Source organism: Clinocottus analis, unplaced genomic scaffold (genome assembly GCF_023055335.1).
Source record: "Clinocottus analis isolate CAN_PGR_092001 unplaced genomic scaffold, fCliAna1.0.p SCAF_2, whole genome shotgun sequence".
In the NCBI taxonomy this organism is placed as follows: Eukaryota; Metazoa; Chordata; class Actinopteri; order Perciformes; family Cottidae; genus Clinocottus; species Clinocottus analis.
The window spans coordinates 15908857-15921622 of record NW_027175931.1 but is presented as its reverse complement, the minus strand read 5'-3'; the positions used below and the strand labels follow the sequence as shown (position 1 = coordinate 15921622).

The 12766-nt window shown below is 43.5% G+C and overlaps 1 protein-coding gene across 2 annotated transcripts in view; it reads right to left on the bottom strand.

The window, feature by feature from the left end:
* bcas3 (BCAS3 microtubule associated cell migration factor) overlaps positions 1-8491 on the bottom strand; it is a 305557-nt gene extending 297066 nt beyond the window's left edge. For both annotated transcript variants that reach the window (XM_068585216.1, XM_068585217.1), the window contains exons 1-5: positions 8398-8491; positions 6379-6471; positions 6177-6231; positions 5220-5295; positions 4160-4266 (exon numbers count right to left, since the gene is read on the bottom strand). In XM_068585216.1, the coding sequence (XP_068441317.1) occupies positions 4160-4266; positions 5220-5295; positions 6177-6231; positions 6379-6449 (309 nt within the window). In that variant the 5' untranslated portion in view covers positions 6450-6471; positions 8398-8491. The remainder of the gene's footprint in view (positions 1-4159; positions 4267-5219; positions 5296-6176; positions 6232-6378; positions 6472-8397) is intronic.
* Between the last annotated feature and the right edge of the window lie 4275 nt (positions 8492-12766).

The following is a 12766-nucleotide window of genomic DNA, read 5'->3' as shown; positions in this document are numbered from 1 at the left end:
GTCTTCAGCACATCCACTGACACTTGCTGCAGACACTTTTTTTCCACGCAGGTAATTTCATCTCAACCCGTCCACCACAGTCTGCCTCTTATCAGGCTGTGGTGGACGACACCTCTCCAGTGTGAGGAGACAGTAATCTACATCTCCTAAACAGCTCTGTCAGCATCCATATAACCAGTCAGGAGTCCCCCATCTCGCCAGTGTGTGAAAGTGTGTGCGCGCACGTGTGCATGTGCGTGTTCGTGCTCTGCCGGGCCATTACAGAGGGTGTTGGCTTAGCGACTGTCACAAACACTTCACAGCCACTCTAGAGCCAGAGACTGAGGCACCTTCAGTGCTTACTTAAAACCCTGTGAAAAAACACGACCCAGAAACATCCCATAAACTTTCAAAAACTGAAAGAAAAAAAACACTGAGGGAGGACAGCGTGCGATAAAAGGCTGCGGAGAGCTGTGCAAAACGGGATTGGGGTTCAAATAAAAGCGAGAGGCAGAGGGGCCTCACGGAGCTCACAGCTCTACCTCGTGTGTGCGTCGTGGGGCTGGAACGGCCGAAATGCTCTTGTTTCACCATCAGAGCACCAACGGAGTTGCCACATCACGGGTAAAGTAAGAGTTTGTCCTCCTATCCGCGGCCGGTGGATGTTTATAAAACAGACTGTTGAAGGACTTTGGTGTGTTTAGATCTCACAGGATGTATGTGAAGTGTACGTGTTTCAGTGACAGCCAGTACATGAAAGGCGATACCCGGAGAGAGAGGCCTCCGCGGCATCAGGGGTCATTTGTTAAGTTGCAGAGCAGACGATCTTCTAATGATTTTCCGAAAGCGACTTCGAGGTCGTGACGTTTCCTGGATGAGACGCCGCGACCACTCAGCTTGGCCCAGTCGCCACAATACATGTGAATAGAGAAATGGATCTCAACATATAGCTTGCAAAGATAAACGAGAAAGGAGAACACTTGTGTTTAGCAGTTTACAGCGTGTGCCCGTCGGATTTTTTTTTTTTTAATTCAATTTCTGCACATCTGAACTGTAAACAAAAAGGTCATAATAAACAGAGTCACCATATCTCTTTAAAAGGCCTCCATCTAGTGTCCAAATTAGACATTACATCAGGAAAGCGCTGGAGCTAGTTGATTCTGCGACGAGGCGGCCTGCAGAGAGGCATCAGAGCCAGGACATGTTGGTTCCAGCACAATAACCTCCATCTTAACGTTAGCAAAAGTAAAGCGTGATGTGGACCACGTGAAAGAAACGGAGAGAAGAGCTCCAGAGAGATGGGTGAGCACTGCTCAGCACCATCACCAGCTGTTCATGGAGGACCACTAGACCCAACAGTGCAGGATGAAGACATAAGACTCTTATTACTTTTACTGTATGGTAGTTTCTATGGTTGTAGTTGTGGCGTTATATTGAACTTCAATTTGTTCCGACGATCCGTAGTTTTTGTCTACAGTCATTGAATATAATTGTTTGGAATTATGCACACATTATTCATGTACATGTGGACATTTGTGTGGAGAGACATACTGTAACGCAGTTGCCGAGTAGTTTGTGAATATGCATGTATATATTTTTAGTTGATGCACTTGCTACATCTGTTCAAATCAAATTTATTCTCGGAGACAAGTTAAAAAGATTGACAAAATCATCAAAATAAAATGAGTGCATTGTGATAAATCTGGGTGAACCCATGTCTGCTGAAGTCCAACAGCGACTTTTTGATGGGCTGCACTTGGCCTCAATGAGAGATGTGGAACATCAATCACTGCCCACGACTTGTGTTCTTTCAGTGTCTTTATGCTCTACTTTTGTTTTCTGGCCGACCTCCGTTCAGAAGCAAGCAGCGAATTTCAGCAGGATGTGAGGAGTTGTGATGGTCCGTTACAGACCTGAGGAGAAGGAAAGCGCTACCGTTTGAAGCAAACACTGTCTAGAGCGTGGACAAGACTCCCACCTAGTGGACATCAACTGCACTGCAACAGTGATGAACGTAAGCAGTGAGAAAGATTCAACTGTGTATTTTATGTTCAACTCTACTAAATAAATATAACTACCATACACATATTCAGTTGCTATTGTTCAATTATATTAGTTAGAGTTTTTTCATTTGTTTTACAAATAAATTTAATTAACTATTGGTTTTATTATTTCCTATATTTCCTCTTATTTAGCTGGATCTCAAATGATTTGACCGTTAACATTTGATCCATCTTATGTTTGTCTGCATGATTAAAGACAAATGTAAGTAAGCCCTCTCTACTAAGCATGGCAGAAACACTGGTGACCTGGCTAACTGAGGAAACATCAAGTAGGAGTGATTTACTGAAACACAGGAGGTATCAATACTTGAATAAAACCGACAGAGGCAGTGCTGTAGCATTCAACGTTTTGTCAGCAGCTTGGTCTGCCTGATGGATGTCACTACACAGAGAAAAAACAGCTCCACTTCTTCATTGCTGCCCGTTTTCTCAGGCCACATTTACACGTAGCCAGGTATTTACAGAAACAAATATTTCTGCCCCTCCGTTTTCAAAAATAACGTCATACACACATGATCGTTTTCCAAAAGGTTTCTGTTTACATGAACCCGCATAAATACGCCACCGAGCTCCGTGATCAGTAAGCAAACTGTAAACAGAGGACGCTCACATATGACGTGATGCATTTTTAGTCGTGTACGGTGATGTTTGAGGACCTAAAACTCTGTTTGACCAAGTGCACACGCAAACACGAAAACAGAGTTTTCATAGATCTCTGCTTTGGCCGGAGATTTTAGAAATGATCGTTTTCTGTGATAAAATCTCCGTTTTGGTGTAAATAAAAAGCCAAACCGTATGAATATATATGCGTTTTCCCCTCATGTAAACAGGGACTCAGAAGCCTCATGTTTGGCCAGAAGGCATGTCTCAACAGAACCAGGGTCTGACAATGATTTGACTGGAGTTTAACATGTGACCCCAATAAGCACATGATTTTGACATCATCCAAAAACACAATCAATTGTAAGGGCTGTCTGTTGACACAGTCACAAAAATTGTTTATAAACTCTTTTAGTCTGTCGGTTTGGATTGACACAAAAAAACAAGAAATATGCTTCAACAGCTATGAAGCTGGTTTAAAAAATGTGTTGATGAAAGCACTATGTAAAACACTTCCTAACCTAGTGCCCAGTGCCCTGTTCTAGAAAGCAAGAGCAGGGAAATCTCTGAGTTAGTTAACCCTGACAACGAGAGGAAACTCAAACTCTTGGTCAGTAACTATAGGAAGTGACGTTATGACTCTAACCTGCCGTCTCCTTCCTCTTACAGACCCACACGATTGAATTTCCCAATCAAACAGTGTGTAGGAAATGAGATTTGCTGCAAGCCAGAATGTAATTCTGAGAGAGCTGGTGGTGAAGCAGCTGCAAAATAAGGCTTAAAAAAAGCGTTTATTTTTTAAATAGGCTGCAAATTTTAACAGCATTTTAGTGACAACTAAATGTGTTACGAAATGTGTTAAAGGAGCTCAAATATAGTTACGGAATGCTTTTAAGATTAAAATAGATGTGGAACATTTAAAAACTCCTCTGTTCTTTCACCTCAATGCCTTTTTAAGTGCAAACCACTAAACACATTCTTACTGAATCAGATTGTGAACTTATGATCATGCATTTCATCATTGTATGTACACACATTGTATTTTTCACCTTCAGTGGCTCGGCGGTGGTTTCTCATTTTAAATGTAATGTGGGCATAGCCCACCACTTTATCATCCATATTAATAATGGAAGATGAGAAATGAATGGACAATGCTGAATACAACTTTATTGTTGTAACTCATTGACACGTTTTCCCTGCTTTGACAAAGTATCCTGAGCCTGTTGCCAGGTGAAGCTGATTAACTGAACAGACTCACTCTGATCAGCTGTTCTGGAACTAAACACTCAACTCAGAGTTCCGGGTCAGGGTTTGTTCATCCTGCTTTCTTGTTTTTGGTTCTTACTTTTGAAGACTCAATCAACCCTTTAGTACTGCACAAAGACAGTACTTTGATCCGAGTGTTTCAGTACACATCTCCATCTGAATGAATTAGTGTAGTGAAAACCTGTGGCCCAGAAGCTTATGGTTTATGGATGAGGTGACAGTTGTACCGGCCCGGTAGGTGTGTGACTTACAGAGACGCTCCAGATCTGCATCCCATCAGTGTAGCCAACCATGAGGCAAAGAGGAGGGTCCGTGGTGCCGCTGTGCATCTCCATGAACTCTGGATTGCGGGAAGTGTCTGTGCAAAAAAACATGGCGTTAATTAGACGACGTGTTGAATCAAACAGTAATATGAAAACTAACCAAAAACAGTGTGTTGTCAAGTTTTCTTTTGAGTTGGACATCCAAACAGATTTAAATGTAAAGTTTAACAGCATTTTTTATCCAATCACATTTCATTCTTTATCTAGCGCATTTCCTCCACTGTGGTGCGCCGCGACCGACTCTAAGTTGGCTTGGATAGGCTCGGGCCGAAGGTGGCGAGCCAGCGCCGGCAGCGTGGTTAAGAGCGCCCGTGCCCTGACCTTGCCGCTTCCCAGGGCCGAGGATTATGTGCTTGTGGTGCCTTCTCTCCCTGCCGGGAATGCACTCTCCTTCGAGTGCATCAACCGCGTCGCTTCACCAGGGATCGGCCCACATAAAGGGCATCAGGGTTCTCCGGCGATGTCGGCAACCCACCCGATCCGTCTTGAAAGACGGACCAAGGAGTCGAACGTACACGCAAGTCAGATACAGTACGGGGCGTGTGTACCAACCCACAGTTGCTTAAGGTCTCTCCTTCTTTTCCTCTTTTTCTCGTCATTTGGAGCGGTTGCGCAGTGCGGCCCCCAAACCCCGTATGCTAGTGGTGGTGCCGTGTGGTGGAGTGTATAAATGCACTGTGTATTGGGTGCGTCGGTCTGTGACAGTAACTCCAGGGACACCCCCCCCCCCCACTAGTCCACCCGTGATGTGGACTATACGGCACTCACAGCCCTCGGTCTGAAACACACGACCTGCCACTAATATGCTCTCTCATATACATACATACATACATACATACATACATACATACATACATACATACATACATACATACATACATACATACATACATACATACATACATAACATGTACACTTACATATATAGTTGCAGCTAGATGTCTTTTACACACAAACAACATTTAGGTTGTGTCGGTTACCAAATTACCGTTGATGTCAGCTTTCTCAAATCGAACCCAAATGATTTTCTCCTTCTCATCAGTGGGCGGAGCTCCGGTGTATGCCTGTGACAGACGGAGCAGAGGGTGGACAGAACCAGCAGAATGTCTTTTTTATATTAATCTTGTTTATTGTATACAAGTACAAAGAGCTACATGAAACCGGAGTCAAATTCCTTGTACTCGTAAACACACATGGCCAATAAAGCTGATTCTCATAACTAACGGTGTTCAGTTTGCCAGCTGAAAGTATGTTTGCAGGAGAATTTGTATTCAAGGATAGCTGCTGGACAATTGGCAGATTTCTTTTTGTCTGGAGGCTTTAGGTACAGAGCCGCCTCGACACTGGTTTCAAATCAGCTCCTGTTGTTCCTTCAAGTAGATGCCAGTACTCTATTCATTTTTATCACCTTTTGTATTGTTCTCTGTGTTTTATTCCTCTACTATAAGTTGTGTCTTCTCTACATTACTGACAACTATTTTCAAAGCATACCATACAGTTTTAGAGCAATTCACCAATTTTCACATGTTAGTTTTCCATTCTTTCCAATACAATTTAGATTTTCCCATATTGAGATGTGAAACTAGCGTGAGACAGATAACCATTTACAATATACATATGATTTCCAATTCAATCATAATTTTGATACAGCTGTTCAAGCCTTGAGACTATTACCTGTGTCCCCGTTCCATACCGATATCATAAAGAAGATACTATGTAATAATTAGTACAGTTGGTGGAAACAAAACCAATGTACTTTTCAATATTGTACTGACAGAAAATGCTCCGCTATAAATCAACATATGGAATGTCAATAAAACTTCAGAATATAAAAGCAAAACGGTCATCAAACATATTGAATTGTTTCTTTGTTTTCTGAGATCTTTCTGAACCCGTCTCATCTGAACACAACAGTTACTTTGAGAAGAAATATGAGAACAGTTACCTGGGGGACCACATCCTGCAGGAAGGTCACCACACTTTCCATGTAGGACTGCTCCCTGTGACAGCAAGAAGATCATGTCACTGTGTGTGTGTGTCACACACACACACACACACACACACACACACACACACACACACACACACACACACACACACACACACACACACACACACACACACACACACACACACACACTCCTTACGTAGCAGCTTGTGCTCGCACTAGAACCCCTCCAGCACAGCGACTAGGTCTGCGTGGAGAGTCCGACGCCATTTCGTCTTCCGTCTTTTTGATCCTGAAAATGTACATAGAGACAGTTTAACATGACAGCGACAAACAAATAAACACAATCCCTTCACCCTTGACAGCAAGTTGTACAGGCGAACATAATGGTGTGTTTCTCTGCAGCATGCAAACATTTGCATGAAACGCCATGTGCTTTAGTCGCATTTCTCGAGTCTAAAAAAATGTAAATAATACTAAAACAATGTGTAAAACTTCCGTCACCATTTCCCCACTTCACATCCCTTGTTTTAACTGAATTTACAATGATAGTCGTAAACAGCGAAATGCAAAAGCTGGAAACAAAGGATGTTTGAAATTTGGGGTGATAAATGACTTAAAGAGTCATTTTCTTTTGACCAATTATTCAATCTATTGTTTCAGCACAATAATCGTTTATAGTCCATAAATAAGGATGCACAAAAAAAACAGTAATGATGCTGATAGCGGGCTAAAATAGTCCATGCAGATTATGTGTAAGAAAAAACTGAGCCGATCAAATTAACAAAGTACTACAATCCAGTAGAATAACCCTGCAATAAATACTGTGTTTGAGGCTGCAGTTTGTAATGGCACTTGTCAATGTGTTTTACTGCCACACAAATTATTGGAACAGAACATTAGACAATGTCTCCGTATTATGTAATCCAACACATCAACAGCATCCTCAAAAACGACCAGTGGAACCAGATCTTCTTAAAAGTCATTTAACATGCCAAATGTAGGCTAAGATGCTGATCTGGATTTTAAATGCATTCAGTGTGGCCTGTCTAATATTTAGTTCACATGACTTATTATCAGTGAGGGTTCACAAAGTACTAGAAACTCCTATCAAAACCTCATTCTTGAGAGAGAAATTTTAAATGATGTTGAAATGTCCCACCAAGCCATTTCACAACTGAATCCCTCCAACAAGACCATTAGGACTCTGTAGTATCAAAGTGAAATATCTGCTCTATCGCTCTATCTGTGTCTGCAGGCTGAGCTCGACTGCAGACAAGAAGAGAATGAAACAAGCACCCTCACATAGAGCATCTGAGGTCCTCCTTAGGATCAAAGTCAGGAGCCCCAATATCGAGGAGAGTTCAAAGTAAAAATGGTTGCTCCTCCTTAGCATTATACAGTGACCATTGAGGTGTTCCAACATGCAATTAGGATGCCTCCAGGTCATGACTGGTGCTTTACAACAGGCAGATTAATGGTGAGCAGGAGACCTTAAAACCCTGGACATGCTGATGGAATTCTAGTCCGCAGCTCCCTGAACGAGTTGGAGATCTGCTGCCACCATGATTAATACATCATTGGTGAATGCAGGTTGTGGTGACATCAACATAACCAATATCTTCAGGGCCGTGAAGCCACGTGCCCTCAGGAACTTCACATGGACTAATGTGGCTGGTCAGCCTGCAGGTCTTGATGCCCTCGCCTGCAGGTCTTGATGCCCTGGAGCCACTTGGTAAAGCAACTCTCGTCTGTTTTAGTGGAGCATGAGTAGTATTACGCAGCTCGGGGATAACAAGTTCCCCCGCGGTGACTGGACCGTGTCCAGAGACGTTATCTACCACACCGGCCTCCGCTTATGCAACCCTGCAGACAGCAGGGCTGAGCGGGCTCCTTTAGGAGTCGAGCCCCTCTTGCCCATCTCAGCCTCGGCTGTCTTGAACATCTGTTCTGCCAGCTCGCGAGACAAGCAACGAGGAGAGCCAGCGCGTGGCAGCCAGTGGAACGACGGCCGGGTGCACGCGACAACACCACCGGCTAACGTTTAGTTAACTTGTGTCCCCGGTTAGACGGGGGACCCCGCAGCTAACTAAGCTAGCGTTAGCATTACCATTCGCTGATAAAGAGTGTGGTGATAAAAAAAGACACCGCTGAGGACTCGAGAAGCGTTTGTCACGTTTTAGATAGACATTGCTGACAAGCGGCTGTAGTTACGCACCGAGGTGGAGAACGTGGAGTAGGTCCTCGCTTGTGAACTAGTGTGGTGGTCCGAGGAGCTCTTCACAACAACGCCAAAACATAAACAGTCTGGGTTTGCGGAACTGTGTCGTGTAGTTGAAAGCCAATCGGAGGACAGACACGGTTTCGTAAACCCAATCAGCCAATAGCCAGGCGGGGCTTCAGCATGCGTCACATATTAGAAACGATGCACTTGACAAAATAAAACCGGAATCTAATTTTATTTATTTTTTAAATGAAGAAGAAACTATTTCAGTACGCATTAGTTTTGTGGACAACGGATTATTCACTGAAGCTGCAAAAAAAGTACAAGGTCATGTTTTAGAAAGCATTTTATTTGTTGTTTATTCCGCTCATGGTAATGCACAATATAAGGAGAACAACATATTCACTATCGTGACACAAATCCATGACCGGAAAGAAGCAGAGAGAAGAATACAATGTATTTTACTTGCCTCTAACTCATAAAGTAGTCTGTTTGTGTGTTCTTTTAAATCATCCAACGTTTTTCATAATTTTTTTATGAGCAAAAACTGTAAACCTCAAATTTAAAGATAAAGAACTTGAACGATAACTTTTTTTGTTGACATGATTAAATTTCTGCCACATAAATGACCTCTTCTCGTTAACCCTGATCATTCCTGAACTTGTTTTTATTGCTTTGTAAGTTCTAACCCTTAGATATCTATTGCACTTTCCCTCATCCCTTCTCTTGATTTAAAAACAAGTAAATGGTCACGTATGCCACTAGTCTCTTAGTCTCTCACTAGTCTATTACTAGTCTCCTTTGAACAGTGTTCTCCGTAGCATTCATACAACATGTCCATTAATGTTGAACCAGTCAACATTGCAAAAAAAGAAAAATCATTACAAAGTATAACTTAACTCTCATTTTTTGCTGTTGTTGGAATAATGTTTTAATTTATAATATGTATGTGTGAGACATGCAACGGGGCCTTGTTTGCTTGTACTTCACTTCTCTTTGCAAAGACGACTTCACCTTCTGTTCTAAGCTTGTTACAATCCTTTATGTATTTACCGTATAATCCTCAATGAATCACCACGCCGGACCAAAATGTCCTTCCAACTTCTATATCGGTACCCCAGAAATAGGTTTAAAATTGAGGCAAAGAATACAAGTAACACGTGACTTTTCATAGTTTTAAACCTTACAGGTGATGCACACTGAGCGTCTTTCATCTAACAATATTCTAACCTTTTATATCAAAAAAAGAATTGATTAAAACATTTTTAAAAATGCTACAGTAAACTAATTTATTAAATACTGATACAACTAAAACATTGAATGTTTTAGATCCAGATCGTTTTGACAAGGAAAAGGCTTTAAACCATCGGCTGCTTGGCTCATAAGTTAATAGTCTTCTGATTGGGACAGCCCGCTGATAGCGGAATCGAACCTACAGTCAGCATCACTGCGGTCTTTATGCTGCCATCATGGCGGTTATCAACACTCCAAATACTCCTCTGGATTAGTTTTCAATGTGTTGGGACAGCATGGTAATAGATGTCCTTTCATGTGCCCTTTCAAAATAAACTTCTGTCTTTACAGAAAGTTAGATGCTGAGGTGCAGAAGAAGGACCCCTTGCTGCACAGTTACATCAACACGGCAGCCGCACATGCCAAGAACATTTCATTTTTGAACTCCGCCATCTTGGATATCATGCTGAGATTGAACATCCTACACTGACCAAGTCCTTATCTATGGTCCACTTCCTGTGTCTTTAAGCAGCGTTTTAGCAGACTGCTAAATAGTCACACCTGGTTGTCATCATTCTGTGCCAAGTACCAAATGAACTGTTACATAACTTTAATCTCTTTAATCTTTAAGTAATATTTTCTGGTGATTTCAACATCTCCACCACACTGCCACTTTAACCTCATAATATTTCAGGTCAGAAGGTGAAAATCTCCTCCCATTTGCCCAATGCAGCTTTTCAGTCCAGTGAGATGGCTGAGTATCTATGCTCCTAAAGAATGGAACAGTTGGCGTTTTAATCTTAGACTTACCTTATGCTATAGTGTTACGGTATATAAAAAACAAAGTCGCTAGCATTTTCTTAACTGAACACACCTTATTTGAAGAGTACGCTTGTTTTTATGTGTAAATGTATGGATCTCTGTGTTTATTTACACATTTTCGTTGCTTTAGTTGTTGCTTTATTTGTTGCTTTTAACAGTAGGCAGAACCGGCAGTTCTACATTTCCCTCTGCGACTTCTTCTTACGCAATGGCACATCTCACAGACTGCCAGTCTTTCCTGCCCTTGCAATATCAGGAGACCTTTGTCCATCATTATTCAAGAAGGTGTGTTTTTTTTTTAAAGCATGACTAAAGTAATGTTTTCTCTCCAAACCCTGGCCTCAGACTCAAATAGCCCTTCTTTGGGGCTACATTTGCTCCGCTTCTGCTCAAACTGTATGCTAATGGTCCTTTGAACAACCATTGCGGGTGCGTTTGCATTTCTAGAGCGACCCTGACGGGTGGTTACTTTTTAACCTGATTCAGTTGCTTCCGCCCTCCAAGGACTACATGCATTCCTTGCCACTTTTGAAATAAAAGGACAGTTACGTTATTTTAGCGTGTCACCCATACTTTCTTCTAACACTTGAACAGCGACACTTCCTGTGGGTGCGCCAGAGGGGAACAAACAAGGGTGCCCGTCAGTGGAACCGTGGCATAGGGAGCCGCAGCGTATTCCAGTGACAATTGGTTTATACCAATGAGTATTGGTGCCAGTCAAATCTTCAAATTGTCCTGCTAGAGGACCCCAGAACGAATATCTCCTTGGATCTTTTATTCATTGTAAAAAATCTGAATCTGCTTTTCCAGTTACATAATATGTGCGAGCATCATGACTGGTACTCTGCTCCTGAAGTGCATTGCTCACACCCTGTCTGTCTGTCTGTCTGTCTGTCTGTCTGTCTGTCTGTCTGTCTGTCTGTCTGTCTGTCTGTCTGTCTGTCTGTCCGGCTGGTGTTGATGTGTATTATACATAGAAGATGCATAGGACGAATATCATAATAATATAACAATAACATCACAACTGATTATGACTAGCTAAAACAAGTTTAATAACAGAATATCACAGAGTAAAATACAGGTTTAGCACGGCGGTGAGAGATGCTAAACAACTGTACTCTAAGAAACTGCAACATCAGCTCTCAGCAAGTGACTCTGCTTCTGTCTGGAGAGGTCTCAGGCAGATCACCAACTACAAGCCCAAAACCCCCCACTCCATGAACGACCTCCGCCTGGCAGACGAGCTGAACGACTTCTACTGCCGCTTTGAAAGACAATAGAGCAGTCCTGACGCCACCCCCCACAGGCCCATCATCCAGCATGCATGAAACCCCTATCTCCCCCTCCCCCAGCCCATCAGTGGTTCACACCTCTGCACCCACCCTCCCCCCCACCACCCTCCCCAGTGACGACTCTTTCTATTCAGGAGAGAGACATCAACAGGCTTTTCAGAAAGCAGAACACCCGCAAAGCAGCGGGCCCGGACTCTGTCTCCCCCTCCACCCTGAAGCACTGTGCCGACCAGCTGTCTCCGGTGTTCACTGATATTTTCAACACGTCCCCGGAGACATGCCACGTCCTAGCCTGCTTCAAGGCCTCAAGATCATTCCCGTCCCCAAAAAACCCAGGATCACAGGACTCAATGACGACAGGCCCGTCGCCCTGACTTCTGTGGTCATGAAGTCTTTTGAGCGCCTGGTCCTGTCCCACCTCAAGGACATCACCGACCCTCTGCTGGACCGTCAGTTAACATGGCCCTTCACTTCATCCTCTAGCAAGTGGACTCCCCAGGAACCTACGCCAGGATCCTGTTTGTGGACTTCAGCTCTACTTTTAATACCATCATCCCGTCCCTGCTGCAGGACAAGCTCTCCCAGCTGCACGTTCCAGACTCCACCTGCAGGTGGATCACAGACTTCCTGCCTGACAGGAAGCAGCATGTGAAGCTGGGGAAACACGTCTCTGGCTCTATGACCACCAGCACCGGTTGATCCCAAGGCTGCGTTCTTTACCCTCTGCTCTTCTCGCTGTACACCAACAGCTGCACCTCCAGTCACCAGTCCGTCAAGCTCCTGAAGTTCGTGGACAACAACACCCTCATTGGACTGATCTCCAGCGGGGATGAGTCCGCCTACAGGTGGGAGACTGACCACCTGGTGACTTGGTGCAGCCACAACAACCTGGAGCTCAACGCTCTGAAAACAGTGGAGATGGTTGTGGATTACAGGAAGAGCGCAGACCCACCCTCCCCTCTCACCCTGCATAACTCCCCCGTTGACGCTGTGGAGTCCTTCCGCTTCCTGGGATG